The following is a 27,713-nucleotide window of genomic DNA, read 5'->3' on the forward strand; positions in this document are numbered from 1 at the left end:
CACAATGTCATGGGGTCAGTTTTTGCCACTTGGCTTTACTGAAGCAGCTGCACCCACTCGAGCTGACGGAAGTTTTATACCTTCCTCTCCTCTGCTGGGCTACGTGCGTACCCACAATGCTGCCTAAGTTTGTCCTCAAAGCAGCTTGACTCTCTAACCTTGAGTAAACTCAGCAATGCAAGGCCTGTGATAAATACTCAGTAAGGACGATGTTACAGCTGCTTGATTTATTGTGTCTTATGAAATACAAACCTCCTCGCAGCATGGGAATTAGTGATGGAATTTTAAAAAGAAAAACAAAATGAAATCAGGAATGGAAGAAAAAAAACATCCTGATCCAACTTTGAAAAAAAAAACAACAACTTTCTAATAAAAAATGCAAACCAGATGCAGTTAGAGATGACTGATAATTAAGGATGATAAATGGCTAATGTTTTCTATTGAATTACCCAGTACAAACTATTGTTTCTACATAAGGGACCCATTTATATATGGCTGCTGGGCTATCTTTATACCTAAATTTGATTTCACAGGCAATTCTCCTGATCCCAATGTGCCTACTCCATTGTAATCTCTGCATTTCCCTCAGGAAGGTGACTCTCTGACTTTTCAGAGCACTCTTTTATAAGAATAAAGAAGGATGAACTAGATTATGGATAAATGCCCTCTCTGGTGAGCAAAGTCCTTCTATAACAAAGCCATAACAGATAAAGATATGAACCCTGTTTCCTCAATGGAATATAACACACTAGCACAGAAGTATCCATATACCAAAATACATTCCATTGTGACAAAATACACATATTTTCAGGCACATGTAGGAATGAGCTGCCTAGCCTTCAATAAACCTTTTCTTTTTGCCTGGAAGGTTGTTCAGTGGATAAGAGCCCTTCTTGTGCAACCACGAGATGAAAATTTTACACACACACAGCTAACATTCACGACTAACACTCACATAACAAGCCAGTAATGGTCACAGGTGCCTGCAACCCCAGTACTAAGGTAAAGACAGAAAGATCTAAGACAGAAAGTAAAAAAGAAGGATGTCTGATTTTTCTCCTCTGGCCTCCACACGATCATGTTGAGGGCACATGGACCTGCACACATGTGTACACACATACACCACAGACACAAACACATCTTATATCATTCTTTCTCATAGTCATTATCGTGTAGCATGACTGCAGCCTCATTTCTGAGTTACCACAATGGTGCTTAAACTAAACTTAAACTTCATAATTTAGCGTTAATGGTGTGCAGCCTTTTCCAAAAAAAAAAAAATTGCTTTGTCTGTGCAAAGATTATCTAGCATTAGGAGAGAGTTGATTCACTTCATTCCATGGGGCCATGAAGATTAGGGGTTGTCCAACTTTTGACAAGGCAACATAAAGTTATCATCTACAAATGTATTACATTGCCTTCATAGTAATTCTGACATTCATGTAACCCAACAAGCAGCATACCACCCACACCATTTAGAATGGGTGGCTGTTCTAGGGTTTGAACCAAAACTCATGAAACTCACTACCAAGATATTATTGGGCTTGGGACATTTTGAGAGTTCCAAATCTTAAAAGTGGGGTAATTATTGAGAAAGTGGCTTCATATATATTTGTTTGTTTTTAACCTCTCCCTTGTACTTCTTACCCTCATCTCTCATGCTCTGGCCATAAGATGCCCTCATTGACACAGGTGTTTTTAAACACAACAACAACAGAAGCTTCTTCAGACACAGCTCTGAGATTTCCCCAGCCTCCATAGCCATGGAAATAAACTACTTTTGCTCAATCTTCATTCTCCAGAATTCTGCTAAAGCAGCAGAAAAGTGAGGCAAGACAGGTTGACATTTTGTCAATGTACTGTATACAACAATCCTGGACTAACACTGTAGTAAATGGAAAAACAAAAACTAAACTAAACAACTACAAGACTGAGCACAGTTCTGTCCTCTGAAATGTAAAAGAAGAAGAGTCAAATAATCACTATTCACAAATGACATGACTCGGGAAATTCTACCAAAAAAAACCCATGGATGTGACAAACCCTTTCAGTAAAGTAGTTCATAAAAATCAGAATGCACAAAAAAGTAGCTTTTTTATATGACAATAGCAAATTCACTATGAAAGAAATCAGAGGGAAATCCTATTAATGCCAACCTAGCAGCAACAACAGAATTAGGAATATACTTGACTCAGGGAGGTAAAATAACCCTATAAGGAAAACTGTAAGATACTGAAGAAAAAAACTAAAGAAAACTTGAAAAGATATAAAACCCCCCCATGCTCATGTATTGGCAGCTAATATTGGGAAAATGGCTATATTACAACAAGCAGTCCACAGATTTAATGCAATCCCCAACAAAACCCCAATGATAGTGACCACATAATTCATGAAACAAGCCACAGATTCATATGAAAGCACAAAAGGCCTTGAATGGATAGTTATCCCTTGTGGAGAGAGAAATGCTAGTCATGTCACAATATTTGACTTCAAATTGTACTATAGAGCTATAGTAACAAAGCCACATGGTGCTGGCACAAATAAATGCATAGAGACCAAAGGAACAGAACAGAATATGACAGGACAGGACAGGACAGGACAGGACAGGACAGGACAGGACAGGACAGAACAACAGAACAGAACAGAACAGAACAGAACAATCCAGAATAAACTTACTGCCTTAGAGTCGGGATCTGTGTGTGTATGTGTGTGTGTGTGTGTGTGTCGGGGGAGGTGTTTGTTTATTTATTTGTTTTTGCAGAACTGATGAAAAGAAAGCAATTTTAACAAATAGTGCATGGGAAATTGGATGTGTCCATGTAGAAAAATAAAACTAGCTCTTTCTCTTGCTCTACACTAAAAAATAAATTCGAATTGAACCAAAGATTGTGACATATCTGAAATTCTGAACTGCTAGCAGAAAACTTGGGTTGAAGGTTTTAAGATATAGAAATAAGATCTTCCTGGTTGCTGCCGCCGCAGAGAGCCCATGGGCAGCACCCCGCGAGCGAATTTGAGCTTCGGGACCACAGGTAAGACCAACCTTTCTGCTGCAATAAAGCTGCCTGGTGAAATCGGGACACACGGAGGCAGAATTCCTCTAGGACCGGGCACGTCCTGTGTTTACCGGAATCCCACAACCCTCAGATCCCGGCCTGCAGCAGCTCTCTGCTCCCAGACCCCAGGGGAGAGAGACCTCACCGCCTGGTCAGGTGGGCACTCCTGAGGCTGCAGAGCGGAAGAGACCACCAACACTGCCCACCCCTGCCCACATCCCTGGCCCAAGAGGAAACTGTATAAGGCCTCTGGGCTCCCGTGGGGAGGGCCCAGGAGCGCAGGACCCCTGCCTGAGACACCGCCGAACCTGAAGGAAACAGACCGGATAAACAGTTCTCTGCACCCATATCCCGTGGGAGGGAGAGCTAAACCTTCAGAGAGGCAGACAAGCCTGGGAAACCAGAAGACACTGCTCTCTGCACACACATCTCGGACGCCAGAGGAAAACACCAAAGACCATCTGGAACCCTGGTGCACTGAAGCTCCCGGAAGAGGCGGCCCAGATCTTCCTGGTTGCTGCCGCCACAGAGAGCCTGTGGGCAGCACCCCGCGAGCGAACTTGAGCCTCAGGACCACAGGTAAGACCAACTTGTCTGCTGCAAGTGACCTGCCTGGTGATCTCAAGACACAGGCCCACAGGAACAGCTGAAGACCTGTAGAGAGGAAAAACTACATGCCCGAAAGCAGAACACTCTGTCCCCATAAGTGGCTGAAAGAAAACAGGAAAACAGGCCTACAGCACTCCTGACACACAGGCTTATAGGACAGTCTAGCCACTGTCAGAAATAGCAGAACAAAGTAACACTAGAGATAATCTGATGGCGAGAGGCAAGCACAGGAACCCAAGCAACAGAAACCAAGACTACATGGCATCATCGGAGCCCAATTCTCCCACCAAAACAAACATGGAATATCCAAACACACCAGAAAAGCAAGATCTAGTTTCAAAATCATATTTGACCATGATGCTGGAGGACTTCAAGAAAGACGTGAAGAACTCCCTTAGAGAAACACAGGAAAACATTAATAAACAAGTAGAAGCCTACAGAGAGGAATCACAAAAATGCCTGAAAGAATTCCAGGAAAACATAAATAAACAAGTAGAAGCCCATAGAGAGGAGACGCAAAAATCCCTGAAAGAATATGAGGAAATCATAAATAAACAAGTAGAAGCCCATAGAGAGGAATCACAAAATCCCTGAAAGAATTCCAGGAAAACACAATCAAACAGTTGAAGGAATTAAAAATGGAAATAGAAGCAATCAAGAAAGAACACATGGAAACAACCCTGGATATTGAAAACCAAAAGAAGAGACAAGGAGCTGTAGATACAAGCTTCACCAACAGAATACAAGAGATGGAAGAGAGAATCTCAGGAGCAGAAGATTCCATAGAAATCATTGACTCAACTGTCAAAGATAATGTAAAGCGGAAAAAGCTACTGGTCCAAAACATACAGGAAATCCAGGACTCAATGAGAAGATCAAACCTAAGGATAATAGGTATAGAAGAGAGTGAAGACTCCCAGCTCAAAGGACCAGTAAATATCTTCAACAAAATCATAGAAGAAAACTTCCCAACCTAAAAAAAAGATACCCATAGGCATACAAAAGCCTACAGAACTCCAAATAGATTGGACCAGAAAAGAAACACCTCCGTCACATAATAGTCAAAACACCAAACGCACAAAATAAAGAAAGAATATTAAAAGCAGTAAGGGAAAAAGGTCAAGTAACATATAAGGGCAGACCTATCAGAATCACACCAGACTTCTCGCCAGAAACTATGAAGGCCAGAAGATCCTGGACTGATGTCATACAGACCCTAAGAGAACACAAATGCCAGCCCAGGTTACTGTATCCTGCAAAACTCTCAATCAACATAGATGGAGAAACAAAGATATTCCATGACAAAACCAAATTTACACAATATCTTTCCACAAATCCAGCACTACAAAGGATAATAAATGGTAAAGCCCAACATAAGGAGGCAAACAAGAAACTAATCGTCTTGGCAACAAAACAAAGGGAATGAAAGCACACAAACATAACCTCACATCCAAATATGAATATAACGGGAAGCAATAATCACTATTCCTTAATATCTCTCAACATCAATGGCCTCAACTCCCCAATAAAAAGACATAGATTAACAAACTGGATATGCAACGAGGACCCTGCATTCTGCTGCCTACAGGAAACACACCTCAGAGACAAAGACAGACACTACCTCAGAGTGAAAGGCTGGAAATCAACTTTCCAAGCAAATGGTCAGAAGAAGCAAGCTGGAGTAGCCATTCTAATATCAAATAAAATCAATTTTCAACTAAAAGTCATCAAAAAAGATAAGGAAGGACACTTCATATTCATCAAAGGAAAAATCCACCAAGATGAACTCTCAATCCTAAATATCTATGCCCCAAATACAAGGGCACCTACACATGTAAAAGAAACCTTACTAAAGCTCAAAACACACATTGCACCTCACACAATAATAGTGGGAGATTTCAACACCCCACTCTCATCAATGGACAGATCATGGAAACAGAAATTAAACAGAGACGTAGACAGACTAAGAGAAGTCATGAGCCAAATGGACTGAACAGATATTTACAGAACATTCTATCCTAAAGCAAAAGGATATACCTTCTTCTCGGCTCCTCATGGTACTTTCTCCAAAATTGACCATATAATTGGTCAAAAAACAGGCCTCGACAGGTACAGAAAGATAGAAATAATCCCATGCGTGCTATCGGACCACCACGGCCTAAAACTGGTCTTCAATAACAATCAAGGAAGAATGCCCACATATACTTGGAAATTGAACAATGCTCTACTCAATGATAACCTGGTCAAGGAAGAAATAAAGAAAGAAATTAAAAACTTTTTAGAATTTAATGAAAAAATGAAGGTACAACATATCCAAACTTATGGGACACAATGAAAGCTGTGCTAAGAGGAAAACTCATAGCGCTGAGTGCCTGCAGAAAGAAACAGGAAAGAGCATATGTCAGCAGCTTGACAGGACACCTAAAAGCTCTAGAAAAAAAAGAAGCAAATACACCCAGGAGGAGTAGAAGACAGGAAATAATCAAACTCAGAGCGGAAATCAACGAAGTAGAAACAAAAAGGACCATAGAAAGAATCAACAGAACCAAAAGTTGGTTCTTTGAGAAAATCAACAAGATAGATAAACCCTTAGCCAGACTAACGAGAGGACACAGAGAGTGTGTCCAAATTAACAAAATCAGAAATGAAAAGGGAGACATAACTACAGATTCAGAGGAAATTCAAAAAATCATCAGATCTTACTATAAAAACCTATATTCAACAAAACTTGAAAATCTGCAGGAAATGGACAATTTCCTAGACAGATACCAGGTACCGAAGTTAAATCAGGAACAGATAAACCAGTTAAACAACCCCATAACTCCTAAGGAAATAGAAGCAGTCATTAAAGGTCTCCCAACCAAAAAGAGCCCAGGTCCAGACGGGTTTAGTGCAGAATTCTATCACACCTTCATAGAAGACCTCATACCAATATTATCCAAACTATTCCACTAATTGAAACAGATGGAGCACTACCGAATTCCATTTATGAAGCCACAATTACTCTTATACCTAAACCACACAAAGACACAACAAAGAAAGAGATCTTCAGACCAATTTCCCTTATGAATATCGATGCAAAAATACTCAATAAAATTCTGGCAAACCGAATCCAAGAGCACATCAAAACAATCATCCACCACGATCAAATAGGCTTCATCCCAGGCATGCAGGGATGGTTTAATATAGGGAAAACCATCAACGTGATCCATTATAGAAACAAACTGAAAGAACAAAACCACATGATCATTTCATTAGATGCTGAGAAAGCATTTGACAAAATTCAACACCCCTTCATGATAAAAGTCCTGGAAAGAATAGGAATTCAAGGCCCATACCTAAACATACTAAAAGCCATATACAGCAAACCAGTTGCTAACATTAAACTAAATGGAGAGAAACTTGAAGCAATCCCACTAAAATCAGGGACTAGACAAGGCTGCCCACTCTCTCCCTAACTTATTCAATATAGTTCTTGAAGTTCTAGCCAGAGCAATCAGACAACAAAAGGAGGTCAAGGGATACAGATCGGAAAAGAGGAAGTCGAAATATCACTATTTGCAGATGATATGATAGTATATTTAAGTCATCCCAAAAGTTCCACCAGAGAACTACTAAAGCTGATAAACAACTTCAGCAAAGTGGCTGGGTATAAAATTAACTCAAATAAATCAGTTGCCTTCCTCTATACAAAAGAGAAACAAGCCGAGAAAGAAATTAGGGAAACGACACCCTTCATAATAGACACAAATAATATAAAGTACCTCGGTGTGACTTTAACCAAGCAAGTAAAAGATTTGTACAATAAGAACTTCAAGACACTGAAGAAAGAAATTGAAGAAGACCTCAGAAGATAGAAAGATCTCCCATGCTCATGGATTGGCAGGATTAATATAGTAAAAATGGCCATTTTACCAAAAGCAATCTACAGATTCAATGCAATCCCCATCAAAATACCAACCCAATTCTTCAAAGAGTTAGACAGAACAATTTGCAAATTCATCTGGAATAACAAAAAACCCAGGATAGCTAAAGCTATCCTCAACAATAAAAGGACTTCAGGGGGAATCCCTATCCCTGAACTCAAGCAGTATTACAGAGCAATAGTGATAAAAACTGCATGGTATTGGTACAGAGACAGACAGATAGACCAATGGAATAGAATTGAAGACCCAGAAATGAACCCACACACCTATGGTCACTTGATTTTTGACAAAGGAGCCAAAACCATCCAATGGAAAAAAGATAGCATTTTCAGCAAATGGTGCTGGTTCAACTGGAGGTCAACATGTAGAAGAATGCAGATGCATCCATGCTTATCAACCTGTACAAAGCTTAAGTCCAAGTGGATCAAGGACCTCCACATCAAACCAGACACACTCAAACTAATAGAAGAAAAACTAGGGAAGCATCTGGAACACATGGGCACTGGAAAAAATTTCCTAAACAAAACACCAATGGTTTATGCTCTAAGATCAAGAATCGACAAATGGGATCTCATAAAACTGCAAAGCTTCTGTAAGGCAAAGGACACTGTGGTTAGGACAAAACGGAAACCAACAGATTGGGAAAAGATCTTTACCAATCCTACAACAGATAGAGGCCTTATATCCAAAATATACAAAGAACTCAAGAAGTTAGACCGCAGGGAAACAAATAACCCTATTAAAAAATGGGGTTCAGAGCTAAACAAAGAATTCACAGCTGAGGAATGCCGAATGGCTGAGAAACACCTAAAGAAATGTTCAACATCTTTGGTCATAAGGGAAATGCAAATCAAAACAACCCTGATATTTCACCTCACACCAGTGAGAATGGCTAAGATCAAAAACTCAGATGACAGCAGATGCTGGCGAGGATGTGGAGAAAGAGGAACACTCCTCCATTGTTGGTGGGATTGCAGACTGGTACAACCATTCTGGAAATCAGTCTGGAGGTTCCTCAGAAAATTGGACATTGAACTGCCTGAGGATCCAGCTATACCTCTCTTGAGCATATACCCAAAAGATGCCCCAACATATAAAAAAGACACGTGCTCCACTATGTTCATTGCAGCCTTATTTATAATAGCCAGAAGCTGGAAAGAACCCAGATGCCCTTCAACAGAGCAATGGATACAGAAAATGTGGTACATCTACACAATGGAATATTACTCAGCTATCAAAAACAATGACTTTATGAAATTCATAGGCAAATGGATGGAACTGGAAAACATCATCCTGAATGAGGTAACCCAATCACAGAAAAACACACATGGTATGCACTCATTGATAAATGGCTATTAGCCCAAATGCTTGAATTACCCTAGATGCATAGAACACATGAAACTCAAGACGGATGATCAAAATGTGAATGCTTTACTCCTTCTTTAAAAGGGGAACAAGAATACCCTTGGGAGGGAATAGGGAGGCAAAGTTTAGAACAGAGGTAGAAGGAACACCCATTCAGAGCCTGTCCCACATGTGACCCATACATATACAGCCACCCAATTAGATAAGATGGATAAACCAAAGAAGTGCAGCCTGACAGGAACCGGATGTAGATCTCTCCTGAGAGACACAGCCAGAATACAGCAAATACATAGGCAAATGCCAGCAGCAAACCACTCAACTGAGAACGGGACCCCCGTTGAAGGAATCAGAGAAAGGACTGGAAGAGCTTGAAGGGACTTGAGACCCCATATGAACAACAATGCCAACCAACCAGAGCTTCCAGGGTCTAAGCAACTACCCAAATACTATACATGGACTGACCCTGGGCTCCAACCTCATAAGTAGCAATGAATAGCCTAGTAAGAGCACCAGTGGAAGGGGAAGCCCTTGGTCCTGCCAAGACTGAACCCCCAGTGAATGTGATTGTTGGGGGGAGGGAGGTAATGGGGGGAGAATGGGGAGAGGAACACCCATATAGAAGGGGGGGGAGTCATGGAGATGTTGGCCCGGAAACCGGAAAGGGGAATAACAATCAAAATGTAAATAAGAAATACTCAAGTTAATAAAGATAAATAAAAATGAGGAAGGATACTTCATACTCATCAAGGGAAAAATTTACTAAGATGAAGTCTTAATTCTCAACATCTATGCTCCAAATGCAAGGGTACCGACATTTGTATAAAAAGCATTACTAAAGCTCAAAGTACACACTGAACCTCACATAACAATAGTGGAAGACTTCAACACTCTACTCTCACCAATGGAGAGATCATGGAAACAGAAACTAAAAGGACACAGTGAAACTAACAGAAGTTATAAACAAAATGGATTTAACAGACATCTACAGACCATTTCACCCTAAAACAAAAGAATATACATTCTCAGTACCTCATAATACTTTCTCCAAAATTGACCATATAATCTGACAGAAATCAAGCCTCAACCAATACAAGAAGATTGAAATAATTCCATGCATCATATCAGATCACCATGGACTAAGGCTTCCTTTCAATAACAACAACAGCAACAAAAAAATCCCACATACACATGAAAGCTAAACAACTCTCTACTCAATAACTTGGTCAGAGAAGAAACAAGAAAGAAATAAAATACTTTTCAGAATTTAATGAAAATGAAGGCATAACATACTCAAAGTTATAGGATGCAATGAAAGCAGTGATGAGAGGAAAACTCATAGCTCTGAGTGCCACCAAAAAGAAATTGGAGAGAGCATACTCTAGCAGCTTAGTAGCACATCTGGAAGGTCAAGAAGAAGAAGAAGAGGAGGAAGAGGAAGAGGAGGAGGAGGAGGAGGAGGAGGAGGAGGAGGAGGAAATACAGCCAAGAGACATGGACATCAAGAATTAATCAAACTCAGGCCTGAAATCAAATAAGTAGAAATAAAGAGTGCTATAAAATAACAAAACTGGAGCTGGTTCTTTGAGAAAATCAACAAGAAAGATAGCCAGACTAACAAGAGGGCAAAGAGACGGTATCCAAATGAAGAAAAAAAAAAAAAGATATGAAAAGGGGGAAAAAAACAACAAAAACTGAGGAAATTCAAAAAATAATCAGCTCCTACAACAAAAGCCTATTCACAATAAAACTGGAAAATCTAGATGAAATGGATGATATTCTAGACAGATACCAGGTATCAAAGTTAAATAAGAATCAGATATACCATCTAAACAATTCCCATAACTCCAAAAAACTAGAAGTAATCATTAAAAGTCTCCCAACCAAAAAAAGCCAAAGACCAGATGGGTTTAGTGCAGAATTTTATCAGACCTTAACAGATGACCCAATATTAATATTCTTCAAACTATTCCATAAAATAGAAACAGGAGGAACACTACCCAATTTGCTCTCTGAAGCTACAGTTACAGTGATACCTAAACCACACAAAGACCCAACAAAGAAAGAGAACTTCAGGTCAGTTTCCCTTATGAATATAGATGCAAAAATACTCAATAAAATTCTTGCAAACGGAATCTAAGAACATAACAAAATGATCATTCACCATTATCAAGTAGGCTCCATTCCAGGGATACAGGGATGGTTTGATATACAGAAAGAAATCCATCAATGTAATCCACTATATAAACAAACTCAAACCAAAAAAAAACAAACAAACAAAAAAACAAAACAAAACAAAAAACATTGGATGCTGAAAAAGCCTTTGACAAAGTACAACCCTTCATGCTAAAACTCCTGGAAAGATCAGGAAATCAATGTCCATACCTAAACATAGTAAAAGCAACATACAGCAAACCAGTAGTCAACATTAAACTAAATGGAGAAAAACTTGAAGCAATCCCACTAAAATCAGGGACTGGACAAGGCTGCCCACTCTCTCCTACCTATTCAGTATAGTACTTGAAGTTATAGCCAGAGCAATCAGACAACAAAAGGAGGTCAAAAGGATAAAAATTGGAAAGGAGAAAGTCAAGATATCACTATTTGCAGATGCCACAATTCTAACAGGGGGCCCCAAAAATTCTTGCAGAGAGCTCCTTCATCTAATAAAGAACTTTAGCAAAGTGTTTAGATATAAAATTAACTCAAACAAATCAGTAGCCTTTCTCTACTCAAAGGATAAATGGGCTGAGGAAGAAATTAGGGAGATGACACCCTTCACAATAGTCACAAATAATATATCATATCTTCATGTGACTCTAACAAAGCAAGAGAAAGATTTATATGACAACTTCAAGTCTCTGAAGAAAGAAGTCAAAGAAGACCTCAGAAAATGGAAAGATCTCCCATGATCATGGATAAGCAGAAGTAACATAGTAAAAATGGACATCTTACCAAAAACAATCTACAAATTCAATGCAATCCTCATCAAAATTCGAAATCAATTCTTCACAGAGATAGAAAGAGCAGTTCTGAACTTCATTTGGAATAACAAAGAACCTAGAATAACGAAAACTATTCTCAACAATAAGAGAACTTCAGGGCCCAATCTCGTGCTCCCTGCCTCCAGCTCACTGCTCCCAAACCCCGTGGGAGAGTGAGCTCACCACTGAGACAGGTGGGCACTCCTGAGAGTGCAGAGCGGAAGAGACCACAAACACTGCCCACCCCTGCCCACATCCCTGGCCCAAGAGGAAACTGTACACGGCCTCTGGGTTCCCTTGGATAAGGGTACAGGAGTAGGATATCCGCTGCATCTGAGACACCACCAGAACCTGAAGAGACCGACCAGATAAACAGTTCTCTGCACCCAAATCCCATGGGAGGGAGAGCTAAACCTTCAGAGAGGCAGACAAGCCTGGGAAACCAGAAGAGTCTACACTCGGCCCACATCTCTGATTCCAGAGGAAAACACCAAACGTCATTTGGAACCCTCGTGCACGGAAGCTCCTGGAAAAGGCGGCGCAGATCTTCCTGGTTGCTGCTGCCGCGGAGATCTCATAAGCAACACCCCACGAGCAAACTTGAGCCTCGGGACCGCAGGTAAGACCAACTTTTCTGCTGCAAGCGACCAGCCTGGTGACCTCAAGACACAGGCCCACAGGAACAGCTGAAGACCTGTAGAGAGGAAAAACTACATGCCCGAAAGCAGAACACTCTGTCCCCATAAGTGGCTGAAAGAAAACAGGAAAACAGGCCTACAGCACTCCTGACACACAGGCTTATAGGACAGTCTAGCCACTGTCAGAAATAGCAGAACAAAGTAACACTAGAGATAATCTGATGGCGAGAGGCAAGTGCAGGAACCCAAGCAACAGAAACCAAGACTACATGGCATCATCAGAGCCCAATTCTCCCACCAAAACAAGCATGGAATATCCAAACACACCAGAAAAGCAAGATTTAGTTTCAAAATCATATTTGATCATGATGCTGGAGGACTTCAAGAAAGACGTGAAGAACAGGGAGACAAATAACCCTCTTAAAAAAATGGGGTTCAGAACTAAACAAAGAATTCACAGCTGAGGAATGCCGAATGGCTGAGAAACACCTAAAGATATGTTCAACATCTTTAGTCATAAGGGAAATGCAAATCAAAACAACCCTGAGATTTCACCTCACACCAGTGAGAATGGCTAAGATCAAAAACTCAGGTGACAACAAATGCTGGCGAGGATGTGGAGAAAGAGGAACACTCCTCCATTGTTGGTGGGATTGCAGACTGGTAAAACCATTCTGGAAATCAGTCTGGAGGTTCCTCAGAAAATTGGACATTGCACTACCTGAGGACTCAGCTGTACCTCTCTTGGGCATATACCCAAAAGATGCCCCAACATACAACAAAGACACGTGCTCCACTATGTTCATAGCTCATCCACAGACTTCAACAGATCAAAAATATTCTATGAAACAAACAGTTGTGATTTCACAGAACATGTTTTGTTTTCCTGTCTTTGCTGACAGCCCCTAGAGTCCAGCACCTGTTCATGTAGCAATTATGGACTGGGTATCTTAAGTCACTTAAGAATTATTTAGTCTGCAAACAAAGATGTGTGCAGATTATGTGCAGATGTTATGCCATTTCTTATGAGACTTGAGCATTAGTGGAGTTTGGCATCTAAGGAGGAGGGTACTGGAATGAATCCTCCCCACTCTCACAGACGCCAAGGGAGAACTGCACGTTCTATTCATATCATATGAAACGTTCAGTTACTGGGAAAGTAGGTGAGTAATTATTTCCAAAGTGGTTTTGTGTCGTGACTCAGTGATTCATGTGCCTGTTTGGGAATGAACAAGAGCAAGTCACAGTTTTCCCACTAAAAGGATTTCATTTGTTAACTAACAATTCAAAAAGGCAATTTCCCGTCAGTTAAAAAGGGTATGATTGCTAAGATGGGGGTGGGTGTACATAATCCCAGAATGAGGGGAGTAGCAGTACAGCTAAGTCCCAAGCCAGCCTGAGCTACAAAGCAAGATCCTATCTCAAAAACAAAGAACAAAAGAGAAAAAAATCAAGATAAAGTTAGTCTTCAGAGTTCAGTAACTCAAAATGAAACTAACAAAAAATGCATGCCCAGTGATCCATTCTCCTGAGGCAAGAGAGAGGAAAAGAAGCACATTTTACTGGTCTCAGGAGAGGTCCTTTCAGAAAACTACCTCTTCAGTGAGCGCTGGGTCCTAGCTATTCAGGACTGCCAGAACAATGTGTCCCTTAAACACAGAGTCAGAAAGTTTGCTCCCAAAAATCCTAGTATGGGATGGCTCTGGCATTACAGTCAATTTTCATGAAGATGGAGCCGGACAGTAATATTTGTTCTCTAAATCTATTGAAACTCTAAGTCTCGTTTCTGTATACTAAATGTCTCTTTAAATGTATCCCTATGAGAAAGAGGCAAGCCGAGCAGTTGTGGCACATGCCTTAATCCCAGCACTTGAAGGCAGAAGCAGGTGGATCTCTATGAGTTTGAGTCCGACGTGGTCTACAGAGTGAGTTCCAGGACAGCCAGAGCTACACAAAAAAACTCTGTCTCAAAAAAAACATAGAATAAGGAGGGGGGGAGGGGCAGGGGAGGGGGGGGGGGGGGGAGGAGGAGGATGGGGAAGAGATACAAGCTGTACTTGGTGGTACAGGACTGTAATGTCCGTGCTCAGGAGACAGAGGCAAGAGGATTTTGAGTTCAAGATGAGCCATGGCTGGATATAGAGAACTTGGGAGAGGTGGGGGAGATGGAGATCAAGGAACTGGATTCTGCAGTTCTGCTCTCTGTGATGAGAGGGCACAGTAAGAAGACAGTCTTTTGCAAAACAGATGCAAGGTGTGCCAATACTTTGATTTGAAATTCTCAGATTCTAGAGCTCTGAAGAATAAATTTAGGTCAGTTAAGTCCCTCCCTCTATGGGATTATGTTGTAGGAAACTGAACAAGATTAAGGTCCACATATGAAGAATAATTGTGATTATTTTGATCTTCTCAAAAGATACTATTTTCCTGGTAAACTTTTGGCATCACATTATAATTTAAAATTCACTATTTCAACTCAGTACAACTACTTTTTAACACCTATCATCTTCAGGACTACCTATCATGTGCTTTGGGACATATGAAGACAAGAAAATACATATAATGAGTGTAGGGATGCAGCTCTAATATAGTGAACACCTACTGTGGATTCAATTCTGAGCCGCACAAAACACATGTGCATATCTACAGATATACATTACACAGAAGTAACAGTGTTTTTTAAAAATTTCAATGCTGAAAGAAATAATAAAGAAAGAAAGGGAAGGGAGGCAAGGGAAGAAATTATCAGGCCATGGTCCACTGTAAGATCTGGCTCAAAATGAAAGAAGAAATGCTCTTATCAACCAGATGCTAACCCATGCTTTTATCAAATAGTTGAGAAGCACATAAGACCATCATTCAACACAAGCAAGTGGAAGACAGGAAGGCAGGCTAAGATCACGTGGACAGTTAGTGCTGAGCTGGGATGGAAAGCAGACTCTCACATTTTGGTGGTAAACAATAAAGTCATCAAACATAAAAATCCCTGGCTCTATTCAAGATTGTCTAAGTCATTGACTGCAGGAAGGGGTCCCAGAAATGGGTGCTTGTTCTACAGTTTCTAGGCAATTCTGAAATGTGCTAAAGGCAGAGATACCAGCTACCACAATATGGAGAACTCTTCAGTTGAGATGCGATCTTCTGACCATGTTCCAATTCTCCATCTGAAAACTAAATTCAGTGATTTCTCTTTGATGTTGGCGCTTTAGTTTACCTCTTATTTATTTAATATGATAGTTATATCTCTGAGAATTTCTTACATGAATACAGTGTATTTTGGTCATGCTCACTGCCACTCCTCCATGGGCCCACCCCCTCCCCACTTCCATGTGCTCTCTTTTTATTTTCTAACCCAGTGATTCTAATCTGTGATGCTCATATATTCACTGGTGTAGGGCCATCCGGAAGAGTGTGGTGGACCAAGAAACCTTAGCTCTCAAAGGCTCCTCAGCAGGAGTAGGGACTCATTAGCTCTTTCTCTCTCCATGCCGGGCATTGACTAGCTTGGTCTGTGTAGGTCTTGGGCAGAAAAGTACAGTTGCTATGAGTTCATTAGTCCAGTTTTCCCATCACACCCATATGATGTTCTGATCACAGACGGGTGTGATCTGATTCTCTGATCTGGTTCTCTAATCCTTGCTGACCTCTAACTCTTGCAACATTTCCTGTCTCCTGGATGGTTCCTGAGTCTTGGAGGGATGGGACATGATACAAATATGCCATCTATGGCAGAGCAGTTCATAAACATTCATGTATTCTGTACTTGATAGAATTTGACTTTCTGTATTCTTCGGTGAAACTTTTTTCTTTTTCCATCTTTATTGGGTATTTCTTATTTACATTTCAATTGTTCACTTTCCCGGTTTCCAGGCCCATTCCCCTAGCCCTTCCCCCTCCCCTTCTTTATGGGTGTTCTCCTCCACATCCTCCCCCCATTACCGCCCTCCCCCCAACAATCACGTTCACTGGGGGTTCAGTCTTGGCAGGACCAAGGGCTTCCCCTTCCACTGGTGCCCTTACTAGGCTATTCATTGCTACCTATGCAGTTGGAGCCCAGGTTCAGTCCATGTATAGTCTTTGGGTAATGGCTTAGGCCCTGGAAGCTCTGGTTGGTTGGCATTGTTGTTCATATGGGGCATCAAGCCCCTTCAAGCTCATTCAGTCTTTTCTCTGATTCCTTCAACTGGGATCTCGTTCTCGGTTCAGTGGTTTGCTGCTGGCATTCGCCTCTGTATTTGCTGTATTCTGGCTGTGTCTCTCAGGAGAGATCTACATCTGGTTCCTGTAGACCTGTACTTCTTTGTTTCATCCATCTTGTCTAATTGGGTGGCTGTATATGTATGGGCCACATGTGGGGCAGGCTCTGAATGGGTGTTCCTTCTGCCTCTATTCTAAACTTTGCCTCCCTATTTCCTCCCAAGGGTATTCTTGTTCCCCTTTTAAAGAAGGAGTGAAGCATTCGCATTTTGGTCATCCTTCTTGAGTTTCATGTGTTCTGTGCATCTAGGGTAATTGGAGCATTTGTGCTAATATCCACTTATCTATGAGTGCATACCATGTGTGTTTTTCTGTGATTGGGTTACCTCACTCAGGATGATATTTTCCAGTTCCATCGATGAATTCCATAAAGTCATTGTTTTTGATAGCTGAGTAATATTCCATTGTGTAGATGTACCACATTTTCTGTATCCATTCCTCTGTTGAAGGGCATCTGAGTTCTTTCCAGCTTCTGGATATTATAAATAAGGCTGCTATGAACATAGTGGAGCATGTATCTTTGTTATATGTTGGGGCATCTTTTGGGTATATGCTCAAGAGAGGTACAGCTGGGTCCTCAGGTAGTGCAATGTCCAATTTTCTGAGGAACCTCCAGACTGATTTCCAGAATGGTTGTACCAGTTTGCAATCCTACCAACAATGGAGGAGTGTTTCTCTTTCTCTACAACCTCTCCAGCATCTCCTGTCACCAGAGTTTTTGACCTTAGCCATTCTCACTGGTGTGAGGTGAAATCTCAGGGTTGTTTTGATTTGCATTTCCCTTATGACTTAAAGATGTTGAACATTTCCTTAGGTGCTTCTCAGTCATTCGGCATTTCTCAGCTGTGAATTCTTTGTTTAGCTCTGAACCCCATTTTTTTTTAAAGATTTATTTATTCTACATAAATACATTGTTGTAGTTGTCTTCAGACACACCAGAACGGGGCATCAGATCTCATTACAGATGGTTGTGAGCCACCATGTGGTTGCTGGGAATTGAACTCAGGACCTTCAGACCTCTGGAAGAGCAGTCAGTGCTCTTTTTTTTTTTTTTTTTTTTTTTTTAACTTGAATATTTCTTATATACATTTCTAGTGTTATTCCCTTTCCCGGTTTCCGCAGAACCCCATTTTTAATAGGGTTATTTGTCTCCCTGCAGTCTAACTTCATGAGTTCTTTGTATATTTTGGATATAAACACTCTGTCAGTTGAAGGATTGATAAAGATCTTTTCCAATCTGTTGGTTGCCGTTTTGTCCTAACAACAGTATCCTTTGCCTTACAGAAGCTTTGTAGTTTTATGAGATCCCATTTGTCGATTCTTGATCTTAGAGCATAAGCCATTGGTGTTTTGTTCAGGAAATTTTCTCCAGTGCCCATGTGTTCGAGATTCTTCCCCACTGTTTTCTTCTATTAGTTTGAGTGTATCTGGTTTGATGTGGAGGTCCTTGATCCACTTGGACTTAAGCTTTGTACAGGGTGATAAGAATGGATTGATCTGTATTCTACATGCTGACCTCCAGTTGAACCAGCACCATTTGCTGAAAAGGCTATCTTTATTCCATTGGATGGTTTTGGCTCCTCTGTCAAAAATCAAGTGACCATAGGTGTGTGGGTTCATTTCTGGGTCTTCAATTCTATTCCACTAGTCTATCTGCTTGTCTTTGTACCAATACCACGCAGTTTTTATCACTATTGCTCTGTAATACTGCTTGAGTTCAGGAATAGTGATTTCCCCAGAAGTCCTTTTATTGTTGAGTCCTTTTATAGTTTTAGCTATCCTGGGTTTTTTGTTATTCCAGATGAATTTGCAAATTGTTCTGTCTAACTCTTTGAAGAATTGGATTGGTATTTTGATGGGGATTGCATTGAATCTGTAGATCGCTTTTGGTAAAATGGCCATTTTTACTATATTAATCCTGCCAATCCATGAGCATGGGAGATCTTTCAATCCTCTGAGATCTTCTTCAATTTCTTTCTTCAGAGGCTTGAAGTTCTTATCATACAGATCTTTCACTTGCTTGGTTAAAGTCTCACCGAAGTACTTTATATTATTTGGGACTATTATGAAGGGTGTCATTTCCCTAATTTCTTTCTCGGCTTGTTTCTCTTTTGTGTAGAGGAAGGTTACTGATATATTTGAGTTAATTTTATACCCAGCCACTTTGCTGAAGGTGTTTATCAGGTTTAGTAGTTCTCTGGTGGAACTTTTGGGATCACTTAAATATACTATCATATCATCTGCAAATAGTGATATTTTGACTTCTTCTTTTCCAATCTGTATCCCTTTGATCTCCTTTTGTTGTCTGATTGCTCTGTCTAGAATTTCAAGAACTATATTGAATAAGTAGAGAGAGAGTGGGCAGCCTTGTCTGGTCCCTGATTTTAGTGGGATTGCTTCAAGTTTCTCTCCATTTAGTTTCATGTTAGCAACTGGTTTGCTGTATATGGCTTTTACTATATTTAGGTATGGGCCTTGAATTCCTATTCTTTCCAGGACTTTTATCATGAAGGGATGTTGAATTTTGTCAAATGCTTTCTCAGCATCTAATGAAATGATCATGTGGTTTTTATCTTTCAGTTTGTTTATATAGTGGATCATGTTAATGGTTTTCTGTATATTAAACCATCCCTGCATACCTGGGATGAAGCCTACTTCATCATGATGGATGATTGCTTTGATGTTTTCTTGGGTTCAGTTTGCAAGAATTTTATTGAGTATTTTTGCATCGATATTCATAAGGGAAATTGGTCTGAAGTTCTCTTTCTTTGTTGGGTCTTTGTGTGGTTTAGGTATAAGAGTAATTGTGACTTCATAGAAGGAATTTGGTAGTGCTCTGTCTGTTTCAATTTTGTGGAATAGTTTGGATAGTATTGGTATGAGGTCTTCTATGAAGATCTGATAGAATTCTGCACTGAACCCATCTGGACCTGGTCTCTTTTTGGTTGGGAGACTTTTAATGACTGCTTCAATTTCTTTAGGAGTTATCCGGTTGTTTAAATGTTAAATGAATTTATCTGTTCCTAATCCTGAATCTTCTCTGCAACTACTGAGAAAGTTCACTCTAACTTCCAAGAACAAAACAGAAAGCAAGGCCATTTCTCCCTCACTGTTCAGGATGCTGGCTTTTATTGTTAGAAGTGGGTCTATATGGAATCACCTGAAAAGATCTCAAAAATCTTCTACTATTCCACTAACATATGGGAAAATCAATCCACATTCACTATGCCAATACCCTCCCACCTTCCCCCCCACTGCCTTCCCCCCATACACACACACTTCTTTGCATTTCTGCGATTGCATTACTGAAAATAATTCATACCCATTGTAATCCTAAAAAATGTTCTAAACTCAAGTCAATTTGGTAAACAAAAGTAAGAATTCAACCAGGGCACAAAATGCCAGTGGCGTGAGTGCCTTATGATTAAAACATGAAATCTCATTTTCATGAGTTTTACAGCTAATTAAAAAGATTTATCAGCATCCAAAAGGAACCCCTTGGAGGAAACAGGGCTGCATGCAGTGATTAATGATAACCAGTCACCACACAATATGGACACTACCACACTCTAACTGTTCATGTATAAAGAGGGACCAGCATCTAGAAAGAGGAGGTGTCAGGCTGAGGGCAGAGTAAGAGGACAAATGATAATCATCTCCCTCTGTCTTCCAGACAGCCTTCACTATCAAGTTCAGCTCTGATCACTTGCCCAAACCTTCCTAACTAAGGGTTCATTTTCTTCCACAATGCAGTCAGTGTGGCCTGCAAAGGGACTGGGAAGGATCATGGTTGTGTTCAAGCAAGTCTTTGTGGAGAGCTGACAGCAGTATCTCTCTGAACCTCAGTTTCCTTATCCAAAAGACTGTGAAGAAGACTATTAACATATTGTTTTGTTTTAAGGATTATATGAGATAACACACATAAAAATACTTAATGCCCTGTTTAAATAAATGCCTATCAAGATGTGTTATTATTAAAAATCACCAATCCTATTTAATCCAAAATTCAAACTGAAGGTTAGACATAACCCTATTAAAAAAATGGGGTTCAGAGCTAAACAGAGAATTCACAGAGGAATACAAAAGAAATTTCATCATAGAACAATAAGAAACAAATCAAAACAACCCTAATTTCAAACAGGGGAGAATGGCTAAAACAAAGGTGAAAAATGCTGGCGGAAAATTTTGTTGGTGGGGTTGCAGACTGCAATTCTGAGTTCTGGAGGTTCCTATGGAATCCAGCTATACCTCTCCTGGGCATTTTTAAAAAAGACTTCCACTATGTTTCCTTATTTATAATAGCTTGCTTAACAGAGGAGGATACAGAAAATGTGGTACATCTACACAATGGAATTTTTTTTTTTTGGTTGGAACTGGAAAATATCATCCTGCCTCAGGAATAATCACAGAAAGACATACATGGTATGTAAATAAGTCTATTTGCTACCCTAGATGCAGAAACTTTCAAAATGGAGAAAGAAAGACACAGCCAGAATACAGCAAATACAGAGGCGTTGCCAGCAGGAAACCACTGAACTGACATTGGGAATCAGAGAAAAGAACTGGAAGAAAGGAGGCAGAATGAGAGCTTCCAGGGACTAAGCCATCTCAAAGACTAGGACTGACCCTGGACTCTGACCTGGTAGGTTGCAAATGAATATCCTAGGGCACCAGCCCTGGGTCCCTAGCTGAACCCCTCTAGACTGTTGGGGAGAGGGCAGCAAGGGGGGGTTGGGAGGAACACCCATGGACCAAACCGGAAAGGAATAACATTCGAAATGTATATAAGAAATACTCAAGTTAATAATAAAAAAATGCCTATAAGATGGTATTATTATATAATCACATCATTAATGTTCAAACTGGGTTCATATATGATGATGTCACTAGCCAGAATACAATTATCTAGACAATAAGAAACATTTCATTTAATAAACAGGGGGGAAAGAACAAAGGGTAAAATGAAAATTTTTCTCACCAATTGAGTTCTATGGAACTTCATTTTTTACTTCAGTTTCTTCTTCTTATGAGCCAATTCGATTTTTTTTTTTTCAAAAACTTCTGCCTCAGGAATATCACAAAATCTCAAAGTCATTTCTACTCAGATTTGGAGAAAGAAAATGTGTGTGCTTTAGGCACATGGGAATGGGCAGAAAGGAGGCAGAGGAGAGCGTATCTGTGCAGCAGACATCAGGGCAGCCCTCCAGCATCCTCCGAGCTCTGACCACTCACAGCAAGCTGGAAACCAATTTGAACCTTGATTCTACTGTGGAAACCCTGGAGAGAAAGCAGAAAAGGGGTGGGTCCTTGGCTCTCTAAGGGGAAGCACATCTGGATCATTATCCCCAGACGTTAATCTCTCTTTCCTGTATTCACCCCTTATCCAGAGAAGTCACAATAGTCAAAGTAGCCCATGGTCATTGTGTCACATGTCATCCATGTGTTTGGTTTGGTTTTTATTCATGTGATTCTGTTTTTGCAATTTCCTTTAACTGCCCAGACTCCTTGTCAACAGATCAACTGGAAATACCCATACCCATACTAGTTAATTCTTAAAAAATAGAGGACACTTTAGCTTGACACTTTATGTTAAGGCCCTCACTAAGCTAAGGGCTCAGTCAAGGATTTCCTTAGAGCTAGTTAGAGCAAACCAATGGAAGGCAGGAAGGGAGAGAGGGGACAAAATCTTTAACTGTTCTTTAACTTGGCTTTCTTGGGGCCTCAAAGAAACCCTAATTTTTTTAGGCAAAATTCCATTTCACTAATACCTTGTTGCAATCATTCCTCACTCTAAGGATAGCAGACACATTATTGGAGGTCACCCTTTCATGTGTCTAAAACCCCAAATACTGGGTCATTTGCCAAGTTAGCCCTTGCCCCTTTGCAACATGAAATTTTTCTAGTGAGTTTCCTCTTTTATCTGCTTTCATAGGTTAGCTTTAATCACAGACCATTCCAGCTGACAATCAAGATGGTTCTAGTTCATGTGTCTAAGAAACCTGTTTCCGGGTAAATCCTTCCAGCCACCAATCAAAAGAAGACTGCTTTAGTTTGCCTTCTGCTGCCAGGATAAAAACATGACCAGTAGCAGCTTGTGGAAGAAAGGTGTATGTCAGTTGTCATCATCACAAAGGCAAACCAGGGCTCAAGGTCAAGGCAGGAGCCTGGAGAAAGGAGCTGAAGCTGAGGCCATGGAGGAAGGCTGCTTATTGGTTTGCTCCCCAAAGTTTGAGACATTTTTCTCCATTAAGGTTCCTTGTCCTAGATTATCCTAGCCTGATGTGGTAAGAAGCATGTTTCCAGGTAAACCTAAAAGGATGTAGGGCAACTCAGGATCTTCCCAACTGTGTCCATTAATATCCAAGCTCTGTGGAATAGTCTGAGCACCTGAATAGCATCTTTCCTTTTACATCACAACATAGGTATTACTATCCCAATTTCACAAATAAAGAGAAACCTCAGGGAACCAAAGCAACTTGCCCAGAACTACACAGCTCAGGGATAATAGCAATGTAATTTCTGACACATCTAATCCATTGAATATTTACTGCATACTAAGCGCTGTTCTAAACACTTTATGTGATTGCATGCATTCAAACCTTCCAAGTTTTGTCAGTCTCATGTCATTGTTGAGAAAACTGAGTCTTTAAAATGCCAGCACTTTGCTGAAGGTGTCATAGTGAATTGAGAATCTGGGATTGAAGGAAAGTTTTCTTAAACTCAAACTTTGGCCTTGAATGAAAGGGTGAGTTATCTGGAGGTATACCAGATGTCTTGGAAGCATGCTCTCTCAGCAGATAAAATATAAAATAGGATCTTGCTTCATAGCTAGCTTCTATGTAGTCCTACTTAGACTAAGGACCCAGATCCTGCTCCCACCCTCCCCTGTTACTACAAGGGGCTTGCAGGAGCTTCAAGTGTCAAAGGCCTGCAAGATTAAGGAAGAAACCTCAGGAAGCCAGCATGCTAGGAAACTGCTCTATAAATGAATAGACATTTAATTGGGGTTGGCTTACAGGTTCAGGGGTTCAGTTCATTATCATCAAGGCTGTAGCATGGCAGCATCCAGGCAGGCATGGTGCGGGAGGAACTGAGATCTATATCTTCACTCAAAGGAAGCCAGGAACAGACTGAGCATCCTCAGGAGGCTAGGAGGAGGGTCTCCAAGCCCACCCCACAGTGACATATTTCCTCCAATAAGGTCACACCTTCTAATAGTGCTACTTCAAGCCCTCAGCAATGAATTTAAGTGCTCTTTGTCTCAAATCATGGCCACAGTCCACCTAAGGGAATTGCCTGTTACTTCTAAAGTAAAAGAAGCTTGAAGTATCAGGTAATTACAGTTAACTATCTTTTTAAAACTCCCTGCTCTACACGAATGTTTTAAACGAATGAATTTTAAATAAAATATAAAGAGTTGAACCCAAAGGTTAAAATCATTCACAGGAGGAATAGTCTGCTATTGCAGATTCTTTTAAAGAAATATCAACTTTAGGATGGACATTTAACCATTTATTTGAAGGGATCACATTGCAGAAGCTCAGCACCCATTTTCTAAATGGATTGATTTTAACTGTTTTGTTCGTTTTCTTACAAACATCTTGTTTTTAGACTACCTTTGTTCTCAAAGTATAATTCACACTGGATGATTTATGGAGGGTTGTTATCTTGTTAGCAATTGCCACTGTTTATTGCATATACGCTGACAAAAGATTGTCTCTAATCTTTCATTTTGACTTTCATTGTATCGTGTAGGAGAATTACTTTCCTAAGAGCCTACATTGTTCTTTCAAAATACAAGTCAATGACGACAAAGTGGGACCTCTAAATTCTTAGGCAACCAAACTCCAGTCCTCTACAGATCTAGGCTATCTTCACAGTTCTGTGCTCAACTTCTTGTTAAAGATGGTGAAAGAAAAGTGAGGTGGCTCAGTGTGTAATGACACTTGCAGTGCAAGCCTGTAGACCTGAGTTCAATCTCTAAAACTCATACAGAAGTGGAAAGCAAGAATTGACTTCACAAAAATTGTCCTCTGACCTCCACACATGTGTACCAAGGCATGCATCACTCCTTGTGATGGTTTGCATATGCTTGGCCCAGGAAGTAGCACTATTAGAAGGTGTGACCTTATTGGAGGAAATATGTCACTGTGGGGTGGGCTTGGAGACCCTCCTCCTAGCCTCCTGAGGATGCTCAGTCTGTTCCTGGCTTCCTTTGAGTGAAGATATAGATCTCAGTTCCTCCCGCACCATGCCTGCCTGGATGCTGCCATGCTACAGCCTTGATGATAATGAACTGAACCCCTGAACCTGTAAGCCAACCCCAATTAAATGTTGTCCTTTATAAAACTTACATTGATATGGTGTCTGTTCACAGCAATAAAACCCTAACCAAGACACTTCCCAACAGTAATAATAATTAAAATTTAAGACAGTGAAGAATAGAAAATATACTAAGCCTATTGGCACACTTCATAAGTTCTCCAAGGGGTCCAAGAGCTCTGGTTTAATTGAAGTATCAGCAGACAAGGGAACTTCTCAGAGACCTCTCAGCGGCTGCCAGAGGCACCATAAGTTCAGAGCCTCGAGGTGATGCATGTGCCCTTTCTCCCTTCAACCCATGCCCACCTGTGCTCACCAAATCACCATAAGCATCAGGCACCACACCTTTTTCTTCCATCCCTACAGGCTCACTCGAAACTTTCCTGTCTACTTGTAGCTCCTTTTAATCCCCTCAGTGATCGAGAGCCGCAGTTGTACCTTTAGGAATATAATATCAAACTTGATCAACTTACATAGCCATACTAGTATCATGGTCTTACTAGGCAGCGCTAACCATTAGCTAACCTCTATAGCTTGAGCCAACATTCCATCCCTTACTCCTACTTCTAGATCTCTGACATCAGTTCCACTGTGATGAATCATTTAAGTCCTGTGTCTCAGAGGCTCACATCCTCCCAGATTTCTGCTCGGGACTGTAAAAGCTTTTGTTCAATAATTGTTTATTTTTGAGCTCAGAATGATTGCCAACCTCATTAACGCTGACACTGCCTGTCCACAGACCACTGCCACGCAGAGGAACAGCATCTGGCTCCATCTCAGACGTCTCAGCCTCTACACACACTCATCTGCACTCTCAGTAGAGTCTCTGGGGGATTCATCTGCATATTAAAATGTGAGAGCAGAGAATCCAGTCTAGAATTGTCTGTTATACCACAACATTGAATTTTTTTCCTTTCAAATCCCAAATGTGAGACATCTTCACAAAATCAGAAAGAACTGCTATAGAAATCTTTCTCAATACATTCTACTGAATTCAGTTAACTGAAACTAAAAATAAAGACTTCTCCCATAAGGAAGCTTATTGTTTCTACTATCTTTGTTTGGTTTGGGGATTAGTCTAGGTATCTCTTGCATATCTTGCATATTAATTAATATAAAAAGCTGAGTAATTTTTCAACTAATATTTCCCTATTTATGTCATAAATGTTTGTTTGTTTGTTTGTTTGTTTGTTTGTTGATAGAATACTGTTACTCTGTTACACAGTGTGGCCTGTAATTCTCTGTGGCCTAGTCTGGCCTCAAATTCATGACAACAGTCCTGGCTCAACATTCTGGGTACTGAGTAGTAAAATACCATATCCAGAAAGATGCTTCATTTCTTTTAAAATCATCAGAGGTGTGTGTGTACATGTGTGTGCATGCATGTGTGTGTGTGTGTCTCTTTGTGTGTGCCCATGTGCACACATGTGTATATGTGACATTTGTGTTCTTGTGCCTATAGAGGCTAAAAAAAGTCATCCAATCTTCTGGAGTTATAAGCACAGGATGTTGAAGGCTATTCAGTGTATATCCTTCCAGTAGAAGAAAAATAAGCATTCTTAACTGCTTTACTCTCTTCAGCTCTAACAAGGCATTCATACTGTTTGCCTGTTTGTCTGCTTATCTGTAGTGCTGCATAATGAACCCAGAGCCTTCCACATGCTAGGTAGGCTTTCCAACCTGCAAGCCATCATTGTATAGGAAAGAAAAAGATTCACATAAAGGGAGGAATGAACTATCTTTTATAATTTGTCCTCTGACCTCCACATGAGGGGTGTGGCATGGGTGTGGTTACACAGACACAAACAGAAAATAAATAAATGTTATTTTTTTAATTCTGTAGAATATAACTTGTACTCATTGCATGGCATGATGTTGAGCTTCATGTTCGACTTGACAGAATTTGAAAATGCCTAGAAAGCAAAGCCCTGAGTGGGTCTGTGAGAATGTTTCCTGTAAGGGTTAATGGAGGTAGGATGATAGCCTGAATGTGGATCGTACCAGCAGATGGGCTGAGATCCCAGACTAAACAAAAAGAAGATGAATAAAGTATATTTTATCTTCCTGTGGATGCAACAGGATCAGCTGCCTCACAGCCCTGCTGCCACAGCTGGGACCACTCTCAGCCCAGCCTTCACCACCTTGGTGGACCCTCAGACAGTGAGCCAAATGAGCCCACCCATTCTGCAGCTGCTTCTGCCAGGTCTGCCATCAGAACAAAGAGGAATATGACTAACGCATACAGGATATATAGTCTAATTTAGGTATTCATAGTAAATGCACGAATAAAAATTAATCCACAATGTATTTAACGACTCATGAGCATCATTTAGGGTATTTGGTCAGCCAATATGTTACCAGCATCCATCCCTCCATCCCCTAGCCATCATGGAATTTTATATTGTGTGATGGGTGAGATGTATTTGTCAGTTTGGGGACTCAACTTAATCAGCTATTTATAAAGAAATACATTTGTGGGGAGATTGTTTAAATTTTTATGCAGTTAAATGAATAAAGCAGGCTTGTCATTTAAGTAAGCTCCTCTGATTGTCATTAAGT

The 27,713-nt window shown here is 40.5% G+C and overlaps 1 protein-coding gene across 3 annotated transcripts in view; it reads right to left on the reverse strand.

The window, feature by feature from the left end:
- Positions 1 to 27,713, reverse strand: part of Trmt11 (tRNA methyltransferase 11 homolog) — a 445,416-nt gene that overhangs the window by 24,970 nt on the left and 392,733 nt on the right. The window contains exon 11 of one of the 3 annotated variants that reach the window (XM_032894850.1): positions 21,917 to 22,109. The exons of the other annotated variants lie outside the window; for them this stretch is intronic. Within the exon in view, the coding sequence (XP_032750741.1) occupies positions 22,023 to 22,109 (87 nt within the window). The 3' untranslated portion in view covers positions 21,917 to 22,022. Of the gene's footprint in view, positions 1 to 21,916; positions 22,110 to 27,713 lie in introns of those variants that run through there. 3 annotated transcript variants of the gene reach the window in all.

The sequence above is a fragment of the Rattus rattus genome, chromosome 2, assembly GCF_011064425.1.
Source record: "Rattus rattus isolate New Zealand chromosome 2, Rrattus_CSIRO_v1, whole genome shotgun sequence".
Classification (NCBI taxonomy): domain Eukaryota; kingdom Metazoa; phylum Chordata; class Mammalia; order Rodentia; family Muridae; genus Rattus; species Rattus rattus.